Raw genomic sequence first — 18,780 nt, forward strand, 5'->3', positions numbered from 1 at the left:
GGTGGCAGAGCCAGTGGTGGGAGGCGGGGATAGTGCTGGGCAGACTTATACGGTCTGTGCCGGGGCTGGAGGTTGGTAGGCGGGGAAAATGCTGGGCAGACTTATACGGTCTGTGCCCTGAAGAGGACAGGTACAAATCAAGGTAGGGTATACACAAAAAGTAGCACATATGAGTTTATCTTGTTGGGCAGACTGGATGGACTGTGCAGGTCTTTTTCTGCTGTCATTTACTATGTTACTATGAATTTCTCCGAGAGCTAGCAGACTGTATTCTCACTGCCCTCCTCTGGAGCCCAGTGTGGGCGCTGTCCACGCCCTGGAGGGCATGGAAGTGCAACCGTACCCTAAGACTCTGGGGAAGCTTCCTCCTCTGATATAGAGGGTGATACTACATCAGTACTTAGTACTACATTAGTACTTAGTAAAAGAACAGTACTGGGCAGACTTCTACGGTCTGTGCCCTGAGAAAGGCAAGGACAAATCAAACTCGGGTATACATATAAAGTATCACATACCATGTAAAATGAGTTTATCTTGTTGGGCAGACTGGATGGACCGTACAGGTCTTTATCTGCCATCATTTACTATGTATTTGTGCATCCGTCCTATTCGTACAGCATGGCGGTGACACAGTTGTCCATCTTCTGCAGTTGTGGGTTGGGTGATCAATCTTGGGAAGAGCTGTAAGATCATTAAATCCTTCAGGTTTTAGAACCATAGCTCAAGCCATTTTGACCCCTCACTTGGATTATTGTACCTTTCTGTATTTTATTACATCAAAAATATGACGTAAATTGCTATTGCTGCAAAACACTTTTGCAAGGTTAATTTTCATGGTAGGAAAGTTTCATGAAGCAACTCCGCTTTTGAACAAATTACATTGGCTCAAAGTGGAATCACACCTTCATTTGTCAAAATACAGCAGCCAGATTGATATATGGTAAAACACGATTCGAAAGTGCTAAACCCCTATGAGAAAAACTCCACTGGCTCTCAATCAAAGAATGGACCATTTTCAAAATCTGCACCTTGGTACACAAAATCATCTACGGCGTAGTACCAGGATACATGACAGACCTAATAGATCTCCCAACCAAAAACAGAATCAGATCATCACGATCGTACCTAAACCTACATTATCCAAATTGTAAAGAACTAAAATACAAAACGGCATCCAGCTTCTCCTACATAAGCGCACAACTATAGGATGGACTCCCAAATGCTGTGAGAACAATCTGTGACCACTTAAACTTCAGGAAATCACTCATAACTCACCTTTTCAAAAAGCCTATCCCACCGATCCAACGTAAATCCCAGCACCCAGCAACGCAGCATAACGATCATACTGGACAATTTATAATCTTCACTTCCTTTGACCCCTTGATGCCTGATCCACAACTACTACTTCTGACCACAATATAACTTTGTATCTGTTATCAACCGAATCGGCTAATGCCTCTACGGTACTATGTAAGCCACATTGAGCCTGCAAATAGGTGGGAAAATGTGGGGTACAAATGTAACAAATAAATTTTTAGTTTCTATGACTTATAAAAACTTTTACAGTCTTTGGAAAATATAATTCAACTTTTAAAATTTCCCATTAATGGGTCGAACCTGAGAAGCATTCAGAGATTGAACTTCGATTTTCCATCCGTGAAAAAGAAAAGTCAAAATTCAATTTGGGAAGAATCTTTTGTATATCAAAATGCCAAAATTTGGAAGAATAATCCTTACCAGATTCGTCAAATTTCATCTTATTTCAGAAGGCACTTACAAGTTGCTGATTTGGAAATAGGTAAGTTTTAAGTCTTATTTATTTTTAATAAAGGAGATTTCTGTACATCCCTTCATACATGAAGTTTTTTCTTTCTTGTAATCCACTTTGCATCCTTAAGGTTAAAGGCAGAATATAAATTGCACAATACAATACTAACTTTGTCACAGACGCTGGAATATATGAGATTGAGAGAATTGTCCTCATAGAATGCAGAAGATCAAAGCAGGTTCAACAGATCGTCCTAGTCAGGCCCAGTGTCTGGGACTATGTCCAGGTTCTGGGGTCAATGATGGCGGCAGTCGAAGTGTTGCCAGGGGCAAGGGATCATATGTGGCCTTTACAGGAGTCTCTCCTCAGCCACTGGTGTCGCAGAAATACAACCTTTATCTTCTTTGGACGCTGGTTGCCAGATGAAGTATGCACTAGTGGTTGTCACCCAGGATTTTGACCACTGGAGCTCGTTTCTGATAAGACCGTGGGAGGTTATGACAATGGATGCAAGAAAGTTTGGGTTGGGGAGCTCATAATCTGGCACAGGTCATGTGGACAGAACAGGAGTCTCGGTGGTCGATAAATCAGTTGGAGCTCAGGGCAGTGCAGAATGCCTTGCAGACTTTGCTCCCTTTCTGGCAGGGGCCTTGATCCTTGTTATCCGACAATGTGATGGCAGTGGCTTATATCAGCCAGCAAGGCAGGACCTGTAGCTGTCTGATGACAATGGAGGCGGCCTCCCTCTTAAGTTGGGTGGAGAAAAATCTCTGCTTGTTGGCAACCCACATCACTGGATCCTTGAATATAGAGGCAGACTTTCTCAGCAGGCACTCCTTGGACCCCAGAGAATGGAACTATCCTGATAGGGTTTTCAGCTCTTAGACAAATGGGGTACTATAGAGCAGCGGTGCTGGCAGCTCTAAAAGACCACTACGCTCCTGGCCTTGATAAATTGCGGTTGTCACTCGAATAGGCACACATCACTCCATGAGCCCCTTTCTATAAATATGTGCACCAAATATCGAGGTGGGAGGGGCAGGTACAGGCCCAAATGCCTCCCCCACGTATTTTTGGACTCACTACTACAATGGAAGGAGGCACAGACTCAGATATGGGTAGGGGTTTTCTTTCATCCATACAGCTTGTTGAGAGACTGTCCCCCCTTTCACACTGGATACTTAGGTCCAATACGGCGAGGATTAGAGTCTCTGGGTATATATTATTGCAAGGAGTTAACTCAAGGGATGCTTTTGAATGTCACATCTTCAAGAGCTTGTGAACTTTAAAATCCCCTTTTTTCAATACTTTCAAATGCAAGATCTGCTTCAAAACACAATGGAGGGTCCTCATCTTCATAGACAACCCACAGACTTAGAAATTGTGTTATTTTAAAACTGGGCCATCAAAGAAACTTCTTTCTAAAGGTGTTGGGGGCACCATCTGTAGATGTCACTCCAATACACGAACTCAGTTGGGAATGGTGGTTGGGTGCGGTCATTAGATTCAGTGGAGTGGGCAAACATAATATCAGACGATGCTCAAGTGTTTCCAATTATCAACAAGTTCAGTTCATGTTAATCTTACGAATGTATTGGTACCCATCAAAAGTGAACTGTGCCACACTAGGGCAGTCACCAATGGAAGCTGTTGAAGGGGATGTGGAATGGAAGGTACGTATGAACACGTGGTGGGATTGCCCACTAAGTCAAAAGTTTTGGAAACAGGTCAGGTCTAAATTGAACCTCTGCAATTCTGCTTTATGGGAATTTGGTCGTGAGACCTGTTTGTTGGGGAATGTCCCAGATTACAGGCATCTATCAGAGTCTCGTCTGGGATAGGCTATACTATTAGGAGCAAAGTTGGCTTTTGCTCGTTCTTGGAAGACTGCTTCAGGCCCAACTGTGGATCTCTGGTTCAGGATATGTTCAGAAATGAGAGAATATAAGACAATAACAATTGCGTTACAAGGCCGGAAGAAATTGTGGACACACAAATGGGCTAAAGTAACATTCTGTTGACTTTTACTTCTCAATAGCTTTAAGATTATTTACAACAAGGCAGAAATGGTCAAACATTCTGCTTTAAGTATGATTTAGTCTTTTCCAAGCTGTGGGGGGAAGGGGAGGGTGGGGGGAAATACAATGATAAAAATTGGTTACTTGCACATAGGCTTTTGTACAGTTCTCGTATAGAAAAATTGAACTATTTTTTTTTTATTCGATGTGGTAAACTGTACTTTGAATTATTGTACTGCTCAGTAGGATGCAATATGTTGCAACTTTCAACCCAATAAACGAATGATTAAAAAACATAGTGGACAAATGGACTTCTCACATGGACTTGATGGTGATGAAATGGAATGCCAAAGTTTTTCAACCATCGAAAAGAACTGGGCTAGATGGGGATCCAATGCCTTACTGCAGCCCTGGCTGGAGACATATCTACTGTATGTCTTCCCTTCTTGGCCTATGGTATGCTGTGTGTCAAAGGATTGTATTGTACCGGAGTTGAATAATACTCGTAGCCTGGATTAGCCGCGAAGGTCATGGTACACAGACCTGATTAGACTGCTGAATAGGGATCTTCTGGTACATGGCCTACTGAAGTAAGGTCTAGTGCTCGTGGAAGATCTGTGTCTCTTTGGTCTTGCAGCTTGGTCGTTGAAAGGGCTTGGTTGAGACAAAAAGTTATTCTGGTCATTGCTACCTTCAGGCTCGGAAACTCTCTACATTATTGGAACCCGGTTTTAAGGCTTCGGTTCTCGGGGCAGTGGCACCAGGAACCTACCCACTTTAGGGATTACCTTTTATGCAGCCCACAGGTTCTGGAATAGTGGGAAGCTTTGTAATAGGAGAAATTTATTTTTTACCTGATAATTTTCTTTCCATTTGTCCTTTCCACTATTTCAGAGGCCCACCCAAGGTTTCTGAGATGTTTAGTCAGTGCAAAGTAATGGGCCAAATAATGACAGTCACCTTGCATGGTGCTTCTGCATATATCTTGTTCTCTACAAGTTATCCAGAGATGAGGTCCATTCATATTTGCTCATCTCGTTAGTTTTAGGTTAACAAGGTGGTTGGTTCTGAGTATTATACTTACTGATTGTCTACATAAATATGGAAGAGCTGGACTGGATGCCAAGAGATATCTCTGCTCAGTTTGGAGTTCTCTATCTCCATCTTTTGGTTGATGGACACAACTATCCAGAGGTCTGGGTTTGGGTTTGTCATAGTACTGAAACAGTAATCAACGCATTGCTCGGTGAAATTCATTATTTCCTGGATACAGGCCATGTAGCCCTTATATGTCGGGATCTTTCTAAAGGATTTGTGGTGGATCACACCTCTGTATCATTTGGTTAAGCTTGGTGGCCAGGTACTGAATTGGTTTGCTGCTTTCCTTCAGGGCACTTTTTCAGGGTTTCACTGGTCCAGGCTTGGTTCCACTGCTTTTTAATATTTCGCTCTCTTCTGCTTTTGATACCCTGCTTGTAGCATATACTGACCTGTCTTCCTTTAGTCTTACACTCTTGAACTGCTATTTAGATGCATCGCCTGAATCCATACAAATCATGGCTATCTGGGTCGCAGGTAGGCCATCTCGCCCAACAATTTCTCCCCTGCTTTAGAGTTCACTTATTGCACTTGAAGATTCTCTCCTTCATCTAAAAGTTATCTTAGCTAACTTCTAAGACTTGGGTCACAGCTACTGTTAAGCACTATGAATGTGCTAGTCCAGCATACACTAGTTCATGCCCTAGTTCTCATGCCTTGAGTTCTGCAGTTTTGTCTGTCATTGTATCAGTGTCTCAGACTTTTGAGGCATCTCCAGATTGGAATGCTGGTAATAGGCTCCTATGTAATGTGACTAAGTATAACCATGTTGGACCTTTTATTGTATCTTCATTGGTTGCCTGTTTCATATCAGGTTTACCTTAAAGTCCTCTTGTTTTTGACCATAAAGGGTTCAACACTAAATCTCCACTTACCTGTCTTTAATTTTAATCCTGTATGTTCCTTCCTGTACTTTCTAATTTCAGAAGATGAGAATCTGTTGACCATACCACTGGTTTCTGATTCTAGACTAGATTCTACCAGCTGTTCAGTTTATTAATATTTGGCTCACTCTTTGAACTTGCTACCTATTCCATTTACAGAGAGTATTCCTATGCAGTTTAAAATTGCTTTAAAAATCCATTTCCTTAATTCCACTTTTGGTTTCAAGTTTAATAAATAGTAGAATTGGTCTGGGTTGTCAAAGCGGGGAGGCAGCTAGAGTAGGCATATTATCTTCCCTGCATTTTTCTTTACCTACCTCTTGTTTTGTCTCATTAGTCTCCATTTGATAAGTTCTTCTGCACTTCTACCTTTTAACAAGTTGTAAACCAATTTGGTGTCTTAGCTGTAAAAGTTAGTATAACAAGTATCTAATAAACTTAGTCTTCAAGGATCTATCTAGAGATCCAGATACCTCAGGTGATTCAGAAGGATATCACCTCTCCTCCTGCACCACAGGCATCATTAGTGTCTGTAGTCTGAGTTGATGGTGCGGTCCAGTCTCCTGAATCGTCAAGATTGTTACATTGACATCAACTGTAAAAACCAATGCTTTGTATGGAAATGAGGTGACTCTATATACTGACATGGGAAATCCCACATGTGAGATGCAGTAGTTCAGAAGACTCTAAAAGCTTTATTTAGATAAGCCAGGCACAGGCTCTATCAGATGACATCATCCACTTGAGTGCAGTCCTCTAATCATACTATCTCTGCTTCACGTGGTGAGAGACCCTATTTTAATAAAGGGCCCTTTAGGGCATTTTTCTCATTATGCTTTTATTCTGTCAATTTTGTCTGAATGAGAGTTGAGCTAATCTATATAAATGTAGCAGTTTTTCTGACTCGTTTTCTTGATGTGCTTTGTTTTTAAACATTCAAATTACTGATTTATGATGGTTATTTTTCAGGGCCATATAAAAGTAGTTCAGTACTTGGTGAAGGAAGTGAATCAGTTTCCTTCTGACATTGAATGTATGAGATACATAGCAACAATTACAGACAAGGTAGGTTAAATTGTGTAATATACTTGTGTTTAAAATGTTGAGTAATGAAACAGTACCAACACATTGATGTACACTAGTATGTGTCTTGAAATAAATGTTTGAATTTGAAATCTTTAGTGATATCAGAATACAGTATGCAGTCATAAACTGGTAAGCTGTTTAACACCTGAATATTCATTTAAATTTGGTCTTTAGAGGAACATAAGAGAATGCACACAGAGAGAATATTCCACGTATCCTGGCTTAGTAATGAGGTTCATTCATAACGTAAGCCTTGCCATACTGGGACAGACTGAAGGTCCATCAAGACCAGTATTCTGTTTCCAACAGTGGCCAATCCAGGTCTCCAGTACCTGACAAAATCCCAAAGAGTACAAAAACATACTGTATGCTGTTTATCCTAGAAATAAGCAGTGGATTATGGACGACTTGGCATAGTATGCAAAAACTATGAAGAAATTGCCCCCAAGAGAATAAATGATCAAAGGCAAATATCTTGTGATGTATGTTTCATGCTTGCCTCATCAAGAGTTTAATACATTTAACTGGTTCTTAGTTGGATTCTGATTCCAGCATGTAGCACCAGAAGAAAATTGCAGCCCTATTCAGCTGTAGATTGGACGATTCTTTGCAGGCACAGCTATGGTATTCTTGTTTTGAGGGTTTTGTTCAAACTTCTTTGTGTGTGTGTTAGGACCTATTGAAAAAATGTCACCAGTGCATGGAAACAATCGTGAAAGCAAAAGATCAGCAAGCTGCAGAAGCTAACAAGAATGCAAGCATCTTGTTAAAGGAGCTAGATATGGAAAAGGTAAATCTTAATTCTATGCCTTTTTATCTGAAATGGAAAAGGAAGCATATTAACATGAAAACAAAAAAAATTTTTTTTTTTTTTTTTTTACATTTTCACTTACCTCCTTACACTCGTCAATTCTTACATTATTGAAGTAGGAGCGACACATGGGATATAAACCTCGTATATCTTTATAAAGCAGTCTTTTATGGGGTCTTGCAGAAAGCTTGTCTTAGCAATAATATGGGTTTCCTTAGGAAAATTAAACTTGCTACAAAATAGTTGTTTATAACCAAAATTTTTATTTTTGTTTGTTTTTGTTTAAAAAGCCCATCTTTTTCTGTAGACATGGATGCGCAGTGGATTATTTTGTATCTTTCTCCGAAGACAAGCGGGCTGCTTGTTCTCACTGATGGGTGACGTCCAACGGCAGCCCAGGACCGGAAAATCTTCCCTAGCAACAAAAGTTTGCTAGCCTCGCGCTTCCGTGCGCACCGCGCATGCGTGGCCGTCTTCCCGCCCGAACGCGAGCGTGCTCGTCAGTCTTCTTTTTCCCGCGGTTCGGGAACGCTGCTTTGCCGCTTCTCTGCCCAGGATCCCTCTTGCACTTCTTGTTTTTCTTCAGCCGTTTTCGGCGATTTTTCCTTTTTGAGTCTTTGACTCTTCTTTTGTTTTTTTCTGTTAAAAAAAAAAAAAACTAAAAAAACCCCTTAGTTTTCTTAGTTTTTCCCCTTAAATTTCCTTTCTTTTTTTGCTCGCGGTCATTTTGGGCCGCCCGTGCGGGTCTTTCTCTTTTTTGGTGTCGTCTTTTCAGGCACCATCACATTCGACCTCGCCGGCGCGATTTTTCCACCCATGTCCTCGAAGCCTACCAGCGGATTCAAAAGGTGCACGCGGTGCAGCCGGACCATCTCCCTTACTGACAGACATGCTTCGTGTCTTCGGTACCTAGGTGAGAGTCATCGACCTGACGCCTGTCTTCAGTGTCTCCAGTTGAAGAAGCGGACTCAGGCGGTGCGTTTGGCTCAGTGGAACGTCTTGTTTGGAGCCCGGTCCGGTCCTTCGACGTCGACGGAGCCAGAGGTACCGAGGTCATCGCAGGTATCGATGTCTGCATCGGAGGGTGCATCGTTCTCCAGAGCCCAGGTAATGGCTGTCCAGAGACCCCATGCTGGTAGCAGTGAGCCATCGAGTGGGTCTCCACCTGCCTCGAGGACTCCTGCTGCGCAGGCCCACCGGGAACGACCTTCTTCGGACCCGGCCCCAAGGAGTCGTTTGGATTCGACGTCGTCCTCTTCGGCACTGGGAGGTACCGGTACCGAGCTTCGAGCTAAGGCCAAGAAGCATCGGTCACCGTCCCGACACGGCGCCGAGAGCTCCGGGGCGCCGAAAGAATCAGAACCCGAGAAGCGCCGATGCCAGAGGGACCGCTCGCCCTCTATTCAGGAGGTGTCAGTGCGCTCATCTCCGGACAGCCAGGTACTGCCTCCGCGCTCAAGACAGGTTCTTACATCTTCTGTACCGGCGCCTTTGCCTTTTTCTACAGCCACTCTCAACGAGAGCCTCCGAGCCGTTCTCCCAGAGATTCTGGGGGAGCTGTTGCGCCCATCTCCGGTACCTTTGGTGCTTGCGCCGCCTGTACCGTCTTTTTCGACACCGTCGGTGCATGCGCCGGCTGGCTCATCGCCCATGGTGCGGTACCACTTGCGGTGCCGGGGACGAGTGCCACCCAGGCTGATTCCCCGCAGTCATCGATGGAGGGAGCTTCATCGCCTCCGGCGCGGGAGTCTTCCTCTCGACGACACCACGATGGACATCGGTCCTCGGAGTCGAGACGGGCTAGGCTTCGGACTGAAGTTCATGAACTCATGTCCGACTCCGCAGAGGAGGGCTCGTGGGAAGCAGAGGCGGATACCAGGTACTTCTTGGACGAGGAGTCTTGTGGTCTGCCCTCTGACCCTACTCCTTCACACCAGAGGAAGCTTTCTCCCCTGGAGAGCCTTTCCTTTTCATCTTTTGTCCGGGAAATGTCTACTGCCATTCCCTTCCCGGTGGAGACTGTGGATGAGTCCAGGGCTGAGATGTTCGAGGTCCTGGACTATCCATCCCCTCCTAAGGAATCGTCCACTGTTCCTCTGCATAATGTCCTGAAGCAGACATTGTTGACGAACTGGATGCATACATTAACTAATTCCCACATTCCCAAGAAGATTGAGTCCCAGTACCGAATCCACGGGGATCCGGAGTTGATGAAGATTCAGTTGCCTCATGACTCTGGAGTTGTGGATTTGGCCCTTAAGAAGGCCAAGAGTTCTAGGGATTACGTTTCGGCGCCCCCGGGGCGTGAATCTAGAACTATGGATTCTTTTGGGAGGAAAGCTTATCATTCTGCTATGCTCGTGTCCAAGATTCAGTCTTACCAGCTCTACACGTGCATCCACTTGCGGAATAATGTGAGGCAGTTGGCGGGTTTGGTTTATCAGCTCCCGCAGGAGCAGGCCAAGCCATTTCAGGAGGTGGTCAGGCAACTGAAGGCGTGTCGTAAATTCCTGTCCAGGGTTGCTTACGATACTTTTGATGTTGCATCCAGGGCTGCCGCTCAAGGTATAGTGATGCACAGACTCTCATGGCTGCGTGCCACTGACCTAGACGGTAGAGTCCAAAAGCGTGTTACGGATGCTCCTTGCTGAGGAGATAATATTTTTGGTGAGAGTCGAACGGGTGGTAGATCAGCTCCACCAGCGGGATACCGCTTACGACAAGCTCTTCCACCGGGCACCTTCAGCATCTACCTCAACTGGTAAGACGTTTTTTCGGGGGTAGGAGGACTGCTCCCTACGCTTATAATAAGCGCAGGTACAATCCACCTTCCCGACAGCCTGCTCAGGCTAAGCCCCAGCATGCTCGTTCACGTCCAGCCCAGCAAGGGACGGGCTTTTGACTGGCTCCAGCAGAGCATAGCCAAGATAACAGTATCTGTGTCGGACGATCTGCCGGTCGGAGGGAGGTTAAAAGTTTTTTCACCGAAGGTGGCCTCTTGTAACCTCCAATCGGTGGGTTCTTCAAATAGTCCGGCTGCAATACTCCCTCAATTTGATATTAAAACCTCCAAATCGCCCACCGGGAGCTCAATCTTTCAGCTTCCAGCACAAGCAGGTACTTGCAGAGGAACTCTCCGCCCTTCTCAGCGCCAATGCGGTCCAGCCCTTGCCACCGGGGCAAGAAGAGCTGGGATTCTATTCCAGGTACTTCCTTGTGGAAAAGAAAACGGGGGATGCATCCCATCCTAGGCCTAAGAGCCCTGAACAAATATCTGGTCCGAGAAAAGTTCAGGATGCTTTCCCTGGGCACCCTTCTTCCCATGATTCAGGAAAACGATTGGCTATGCTCTCTGGACTTAAAGGACGCCTACACTCACATCCCGATATTGCCAGCTCACAGGCAGTATCTGCAATTCCGTCTGGGAACACGGCACTTTCAGTATTGTGTGCTACCCTTTGGTCTCGCCTCTGCGCCCAGAGTGTTCACGAAATGCCTGGCTGTAGTAGCAGCGGCTCTTCGCAGACTGGGAGTGCATGTGTTCCCTTATCTTGATGATTGGTTGGTGAAGAACACCTCAGAGGCAGGAGCTGTACAGTCAATGCAGATTATTCAACTCCTGGAGCTGCTAGGGTTTGTGATAAATTATCCAAAGTCCCACCTTCTTCCAGTTCAAAGACTAGAATTCATAGGAGCTCTGCTAGACTCCCAGATGGCTTGTGCCTACTTTCCCGAGCCGAGAGCCAACAATCTTTTAGCTCTTGGCTCTTGGGTACGGGCATCTCAGCAGATCACAGCTCGGCAGATGTTGAGATTGCTCGGCCGCATGGCCTCCACAGTTCATGTGACTCCCATGGCCCATCTTCACATGAGATCAGCTCAATGGACCCTAGCTTCCCAGTGGTTTCAGGCCATGGGGGATCTAGAGGATGTCATCCTACTGTCCATAGAATTTCTCAAATCCCTGCATTGGTGGACAATTTGATCCAATTTGACCCTGGGACGTCCCTTCCAAATTTCTCAGCCACAAAAAGTGCTGACGACGGATGCATCTCTCCTGGGTTGGGGAGCTCATGTCGATGGGCTTCACACCCAAGGGAGTTGGTCCCTCCAGGAAACCGGTTTTCAGATCAAACTCCTGGAGTTACGAGCGGTCTGGAACGCTCTAAAGGCTTTCAAGAATCGGTTGTGCAATCAAATTATTCAAATTCAAACAGACAATCAGGTTGCCATGTATTATATCAACAAGCAGGGGGGCACCGGTTCTCGCCCCCTGTGTCAGGAGGCCGTCAGAATGTGGCTTTGGGCTCGCCGGAACAGCATGTTTCTTCAAGCCACGTATCTGGCAGGCGTAAACAGTCTGGCCGACAGGTTGAGCAGGATCATGCAACCTCACGAGTGGTCTCTCAACTCGAGAGTAGTACGCAAGATCTTTCAAGCGTGGGGCACCCCCTTGATAGATCTTTTTGCCACTCAGATCAATCACAAGGTCCCTCAGTTCTGTTCCAGACTTCAGGCCCATGGCAGACTAGCGTCGGATGCCTTTCTCCTTCATTGGGGGGAGGGCCTCCTGTATGCGTATCCTCCCATACCTTTGGTGGGGAAGACTTTGCTGAAACTCAAGCAGGACCGCGGAACCATGATTCTGATTGCTCCTTTTTGGCCCCGTCAGATTTGGTTCCCTCTTATTCTGGAGTTGTCCTCCGAAGAACCGTGGAGATTGGACTGTTTTCCAACCCTCATCACTCAGAACGAGGGGGCACTTCTGCATCCCAACCTCCAGTCCCGGGCCCTCACGGCTTGGATGTTGAGGGCGTAGACTTTGCCTCCTTGGGTCTTTCGGAGGGTGTCTCCCGAGTCTTGCTTGCTTCTAGGAAAGATTCCACTAAAAAGAGTTACTTCTTTCTATGGAGGAGGTTTACCGTCTGGTGTGACAGCAAGGCCCTAGATCCTCGCTCTTGTCCTACACAGACCCTGCTTGAATACCTTCTACACTTATGCGAGTCTGGTGTTAAGACCAACTCCTTAAGGGTTCATCTTAGTGCTATCGGTGCTTATCATTACCATGTAGAGGGTAAGCCGATTTCTGGACAGCCTTTAGTTCGCTTTATGAGAGGTTTGCTTTTGTCAAAGCCCCCTATCAAACCTCCTACTGTGTCATGGGATCTCAACGTCGTTCTCACCCAGCTGATGAAACCTCCTTTTGAGCCACTGAATTCCTGCCATCTGAAGTGCTTGACCTGGAAGGTCATTTTCTTGGTGGCAGTTACTTCAGCATGCAGAGTCAGTGAGCTTCAAGCCTTAGTAGCTCATGCTCCTTATACCAAATTTCATCATAACAGAGTAGTCCTTCGCACTCACCCTAAGTTCTTGCCAAAGGTGGTGTCGGAGTTCCATCTGAACCAGTCAGTTGTCTTGCCAACATTCTTTCCCCATCCTCATACCCGCCCTGCTGAGCGTCAGCTGCACACATTGGACTGCAAAAGAGCATTGGCCTTCTATCTGGAGCGGACAAGCCCCCACAGACAGTCCGCCCAATTGTTTCTTTTGATCCCAACAAGAGGGGTGTGGCTGTAGGGAAATGCACCATATCTAATTGGCTAGCAGATTGCATTTCCTTCACTTACGCCCAGGCTGGGCTGACTCTGGAGGGTCATGTCACGGCTCATAATGTTGGAGCCATGGCTGCGTCAGTGGCTCACTTGAACTCAGCCACTATTGAAGAGATTTGCAAAGCTGCGATGTGGTCTTCTGTCCACACATTCACATCTCATTACTGCCTTCAGCAGGATACCCGACGCGACAGTCGGTTTGGGCAGTCGGTGTTGCAGAACCTGTTTGGAGTTTAGAATCCAACTCCTCCCCCCAGGCCCATTTTTATTCTGTTCCAGGCTGCACTCTGTTAGTTGTTAGGTCAATCTCAGTTATGTCCTCGCCGTTGCGAGGCCCAATTGACCATGGTTGTTGTTTTGAGTGAGCCTGGGGGCTAGGGATACCCCATCAGTGAGAACAAGCAGCCTGCTTGTCCTCGGAGAAAGCGAAAGCTACATACCTGTAGAAGGTATTCTCCGAGGACAGCAGGCTGATTGTTCTCTCAATCCCGCCCACCTCCCCTTCGGAGTTGTGTCTTCCCTTACCTTAGCTATGTACTGGACTGACGAGCACGCTCACGTTCGGGAGGGAAGACGGCCGCGCATGCGCGGTGCGCACGGAAGCACGAGGCTAGCAAACTTTTGTTGCTAGGGAAGATTTTCCGGTCCTGGGCTGCCGTTGGACGTCACCCATCAATGAGAACAATCAGCCTGCTGTCCTCGGAGAATACCTTCTACAGGTATGTAGCTTTCGCTTTCTCTACTTGGTAAATTGTGTTGTAAAACAACTTCCAGACATAGTATTGGTTATTGTAATAAAAATATTTTGATTATTGAATATTCTATTTCTTCCCCCCCCCCCCCCCCCCCCCCCCCCCAACAGTCACGGGAGGAAAGTAGAAAACAAGCTCTTGCAGCTAAGAGAGAAAAAAGAAAGGAGAAGCGGAAGAAGAAAAAGGAGGAGCAGAAAAGAAAACAAGATGATGAGGAAAATAAGCCAGCGGAAACCTTTGAGCTACAAGAAGAAGAAGAAACAAATGATGTAGATGGTGAGAAACAGGAGAGAACAGACTTAGATCTGAATTCATAATGTAGAAAATGTTCTTAGTATACAATGAATAATTTTCTAACAGCTTTGTAAATATAATAAAATTATAGATTGGAAAATAAGTTGGAAACAAAAATATTTTACTTTTCATTTAATTACTGGGTGAAATTTCTTTTCTTTAGTGGAGGAAGATGTTCCCATAGAGCCTCCAAGTGCAACTACAACTACCACGATTGGTATCTCAGCAACATCCACTACTTTTACTAATGTGTTTGGGAAAAAAAGGGCCAATGTGGTAACTACACCCAGCACGAACCGGAAGAATAAGAAGAACAAAACTAAAGACACATCTCAGAATGCCCAAATAATAATGCAAGATCAGCACATGTCTATAGCACAACAAAGGGCAGATAAAAATAAAATAAATGGTGAGCCTCGAGGTGGTGGTAACTGCACCAGTGGAAACAGTGATTCAGATAACTTGGATAGCACAGATTGCAATAGCGAGAGCAGCAGCGGCGGTAGGAGTCAGGAGTTAAATTTCACTGTGGATCTCAGCTCATCTGGTGACAGGAGATATTCCTCACTGCTGCTCCACCCTCATGATAAGCCCAACGTTCTGACGCCCAAAATTCAGACGAGGTATAATTTTTTGATTGTACATATGTATAATTTTGGAATTATTTGTTGTACGCTTGACTATCTTATTGCTTGTAGAACTTCTTGTGTTTAATATTGCTCTAGAAATGACAAGTACTAAAACTGCTTTTCCCTTAAGAATTGGCTAGGTTTTGCTTGTCTCCATATATTCTGCAAGTAAGAAATGCAGTGCTTTGCTGCATTGGAAACACTTGACTAGAAAACAAATCCTGAAATAGTTGGGGGTTTTAAGGGAGGGGGTTGCACATTGTTTTATTGATGACTTGGCAGAATAAATATATTCAGCTCTCTGTACGAAAGATCAAATAACAGACTAAAAAGAAATATAAGAATAAAAACAAGTTTATAACCGATTTCTTCCTATCCTGTCCCCTACCTCTCCCCCACACCACCTATATATATATATATATATATATATATATATATATATATATATATATATATAGATATATAGATAGATAGATAGATAGATAGATAGATAGATAGAACAACTTGGTGGTGAAGGAGTGTGAAAAGCTAAAGCAAGACAAACTTTTGTGCAAACTACACCAAAAAAAAAAAAATTAATCCAATCTTGAAAAACAGCACTTTAAGTAAGGACATAAACAGATAACATTCCCTCCTTACTATCCAACCCTCTAAGACTCCTCACTCAACCTAACCACTACAAAAAATCCCCAGCCACCACAGAAACAGAATCTAAGAGACTTGGGTTGCTTCTAGTCTCCCGGATCCTCCAAAGCTCAGATGGGGGCCCCAAGCTGAACACCCAATCCCTTCACCGTCCCTCCCCCAGGATACCCCAACCCATACCCACCAGACCCTCTCCACTGACCACTCAAGAGTGTAACATTTCACACAAAGATAAGAATCCCAAATAAGCAAAAATCTGTGTGCACTTAGAAAAGGGAGGCATCCCGAGCATCCCACAGGACTAGTTCATGTACCTGGTTCCGCCATCCCCCAAAAGAAGGCACGGCCTTAGAGACCCAGACCTATAATACACAAGGGCCACCCACCTCAACTTCCCTCCCAAAGCCCTAACATCCACAGCACCCAATAAGTAGGTCTGTGGAGTCAGAGGAACTGACAAGTAGAAGACAGAAGTAAAAAATTGGCTTAATTCTCCCCAAAAAGTCTGAACCTTCATACAGCTCCAGAAAAAAAATGATTGTTCCTCTATGAAACATTTAAGGCATTGCACAGAAGCGACTAAGAAAGCAAATAGAATTTTAGGAATTCTTAGGAATGGAATGGAAAACAAAACTGAGAATGTTATAATGCCTTTGTGTATCACGCCATGGTGTGACCGCACCTCAAATAGTATGTGTAGTTCTGGTCACCACGTATCAAAAAAGGTATAGTGGAATTAGAAAAGGTACAGAGAAGGGCGGCTAAAATGATAAAGGGGATGGGACAACTTCCCTATGAGGAAAGGCTAAAGTAGCCGCGGAGGAGGCGTCGGGTTACTACTCTCGCCCTCCTGTAGTTTCCAACCCCTCCTCCTACCACAGTCTCAATGCTTCTCATCCTTTGAAGTCCACTCCATCCGTCTATTCTACCCGTTGCCACTCAGAGTGGCAGTCATTTACCGCCCCCCTGATAAATCCCTCTCTTCCTTCCTCACCGACTTCGATGCCTGGCTTTCTGTTTTTCTTGAACCCTCATCTCCATCCCTCATTCTCGGAGACTTTAACATACACGTTGATGACCCGTCCAACTCTCACGCTTCTCAGTTCCTCACTCTAACATCCTCCTTCAACCTCCAGCTATGTTCCACCACCCCTACTCATCGTGATGGCCATTGCCTTAACCTCGTCCTCTCCTCTTCCGGCTCATCCTCCAATTTCCACACCTCAGCTCTTCCTGTCTCTGATCATCACCTGATCACCTTCACACTTCTTCACCCTCCCCCTCAGCCCCGCCCAACATTAACCACTACTTCCAGGAATCTCCAGGCTATTGACCCTCCCACCTTATCTAGTATTTCTAATCTCCTCCCCTCCATCATGTCCTCCGAGTCTGTCGACGAGGCTGTCTCTGCTTACAATGCCACTCTCTCCTCTGCTCTGGTCACCCTTGCACCATCCACCTCCCGTCCCACAAGGCGTACTAATCCCCAGCCCTGGCTGACCCCTTGCATCCGTTACCTTCGCTCCTGCGCCCGATCTGCTGAACGCCTCTGGAGGAAGTCTCGCACCCATTCAGATTTCCTTCACTACAAATTCATGCTATCCTCCTTCCAGTCCTCACTATTCCTTGCCAAACAGGACTATTACACCCAATTGACTAATTCTCTCAGCTCTAACCCTCATCGTCTCTTCGCCACCCTTAACTCCCTCCTCAAAGTGCCCTCCGCTCCCACCCCCCACCCCCTCACTCCTCAATCACTGGCTGACTACTTCCACGACAAGGTGCAAAAGATCAACCTTGAGTTCACTACCAAGCCACCTCCTCCTCTTCACCCTTCAACCCTCTCCCTCAACCAACCAACCCAGACCTCCTTCTCCTCCTTTCCTGATATCTCCGAGGAGGAAACCGCCCGCCTTCTTTCCTCCTCAAAATGCACCACTTGTTCCTCTGATCCCATCCCCACCAACTTACTTAACACCATCTCTCCTACTATCACCCCCTCCATCTGTCATATCCTCAACCTCTCTCTCTCCACTGCAACTGTCCCCGACACCTTCAAGCATGCCGTAGTCACGCCACTCCTCAAAAAACCATCACTAGACCCTACCTGTCTCTCCAACTACCGCCCCATCTCCCTCCTACCCTTCCTCTCCAAGATACTTGAGCGCGCAGTCCACAGCCGCTGCCTTGATTTTCTCTCTTCTCATGCCATTCTCGATCCGCTTCAATCCGGTTTTCGCCCTCTTCACTTGACAGAAACAGCACTCTCTAAAGTCTGTAATGACCTGTTCCTTGCCAAATCCAGAGGCCACTACTCCATCCTCATCCTCCTGGATCTATCCGCCGCTTTTGACACTGTCAATCATGACTTACTTCTTGCCACACTGTCCTCATTTGGGTTCCAGGGCTCTGTCCTCTCCTGGTTCTCCTCCTATCTCTTCCACCGCACCTTCAAAGTTCACTCTCATGGATCTTCCTCCACCCCCATCCCCTTATCTGTTGGTGTTCCCCAGGGATCGGTCCTTGGACCCCTTCTCTTCTCAATCTACACCTCTTCCCTGGGCTCCCTGATCTCATCTCATGGTTTCCAGTATCATCTCTATGCTATGACACCCAACTGTATCTCTCCACACCAGACATCACCGCGGAGACCCAGGCAAAGGTATCGGCCTGCTTATCCGACATTGCTGCCTGGATGTCCAACCGCCACCTGAAACTGAACATGTCCAAGACCAAGCTTATCGTCTTTCCACCAAAACCCACTTCTCTTCCTCCACTTTCTATCTCAGTTGATAACACCTTCATCCTCCCAGTCTCATCTGCCCGCAACCTCGGAGTCATCTTTGACTCCTCTCTCTCCTTCTCTGCGCATATCCAGCAGATAGCCAAGACCTGTCGCTTCTTCCTCTTTAACATCAGCAAAATTCGCCCTTTCCTCTCTGAACACACCACCCGAACTCTCGTCCACGCTCTCATTACCTCTCACCTGGACTACTGCAACTTACTCCTCACCAGCCTCCCACTTAGCCATCTATCCCCCCTTCAATCTGTTCAGAGCTCTGCTGCACGTCTCATATTCCGCCAGAACCGATATACTCATATCACCCCTCTCCTCAGGTCACTTCACTGGCTTCCGATCAGATACTGCATTCAATTCAAGCTTCTCCTTCTTACCTACAAATG

The 18,780-nt window shown here is 45.8% G+C and overlaps 1 protein-coding gene across 1 annotated transcript in view; it reads left to right on the forward strand.

Annotated features, from left to right (window-relative positions):
- Positions 1 to 18,780, forward strand: part of LOC115476533 (ankyrin repeat and KH domain-containing protein 1-like) — a 321,971-nt gene that overhangs the window by 245,640 nt on the left and 57,551 nt on the right. Inside the window, 4 exon segments of the mRNA XM_030212956.1 lie at positions 6,738 to 6,833; positions 7,528 to 7,644; positions 14,140 to 14,305; positions 14,487 to 14,946. Coding sequence (XP_030068816.1) covers positions 6,738 to 6,833; positions 7,528 to 7,644; positions 14,140 to 14,305; positions 14,487 to 14,946 — 839 coding nt within the window.

Source organism: Microcaecilia unicolor, chromosome 8, assembly GCF_901765095.1.
Source record: "Microcaecilia unicolor chromosome 8, aMicUni1.1, whole genome shotgun sequence".
NCBI lineage: Eukaryota > Metazoa > Chordata > Amphibia > Gymnophiona > Siphonopidae > Microcaecilia > Microcaecilia unicolor.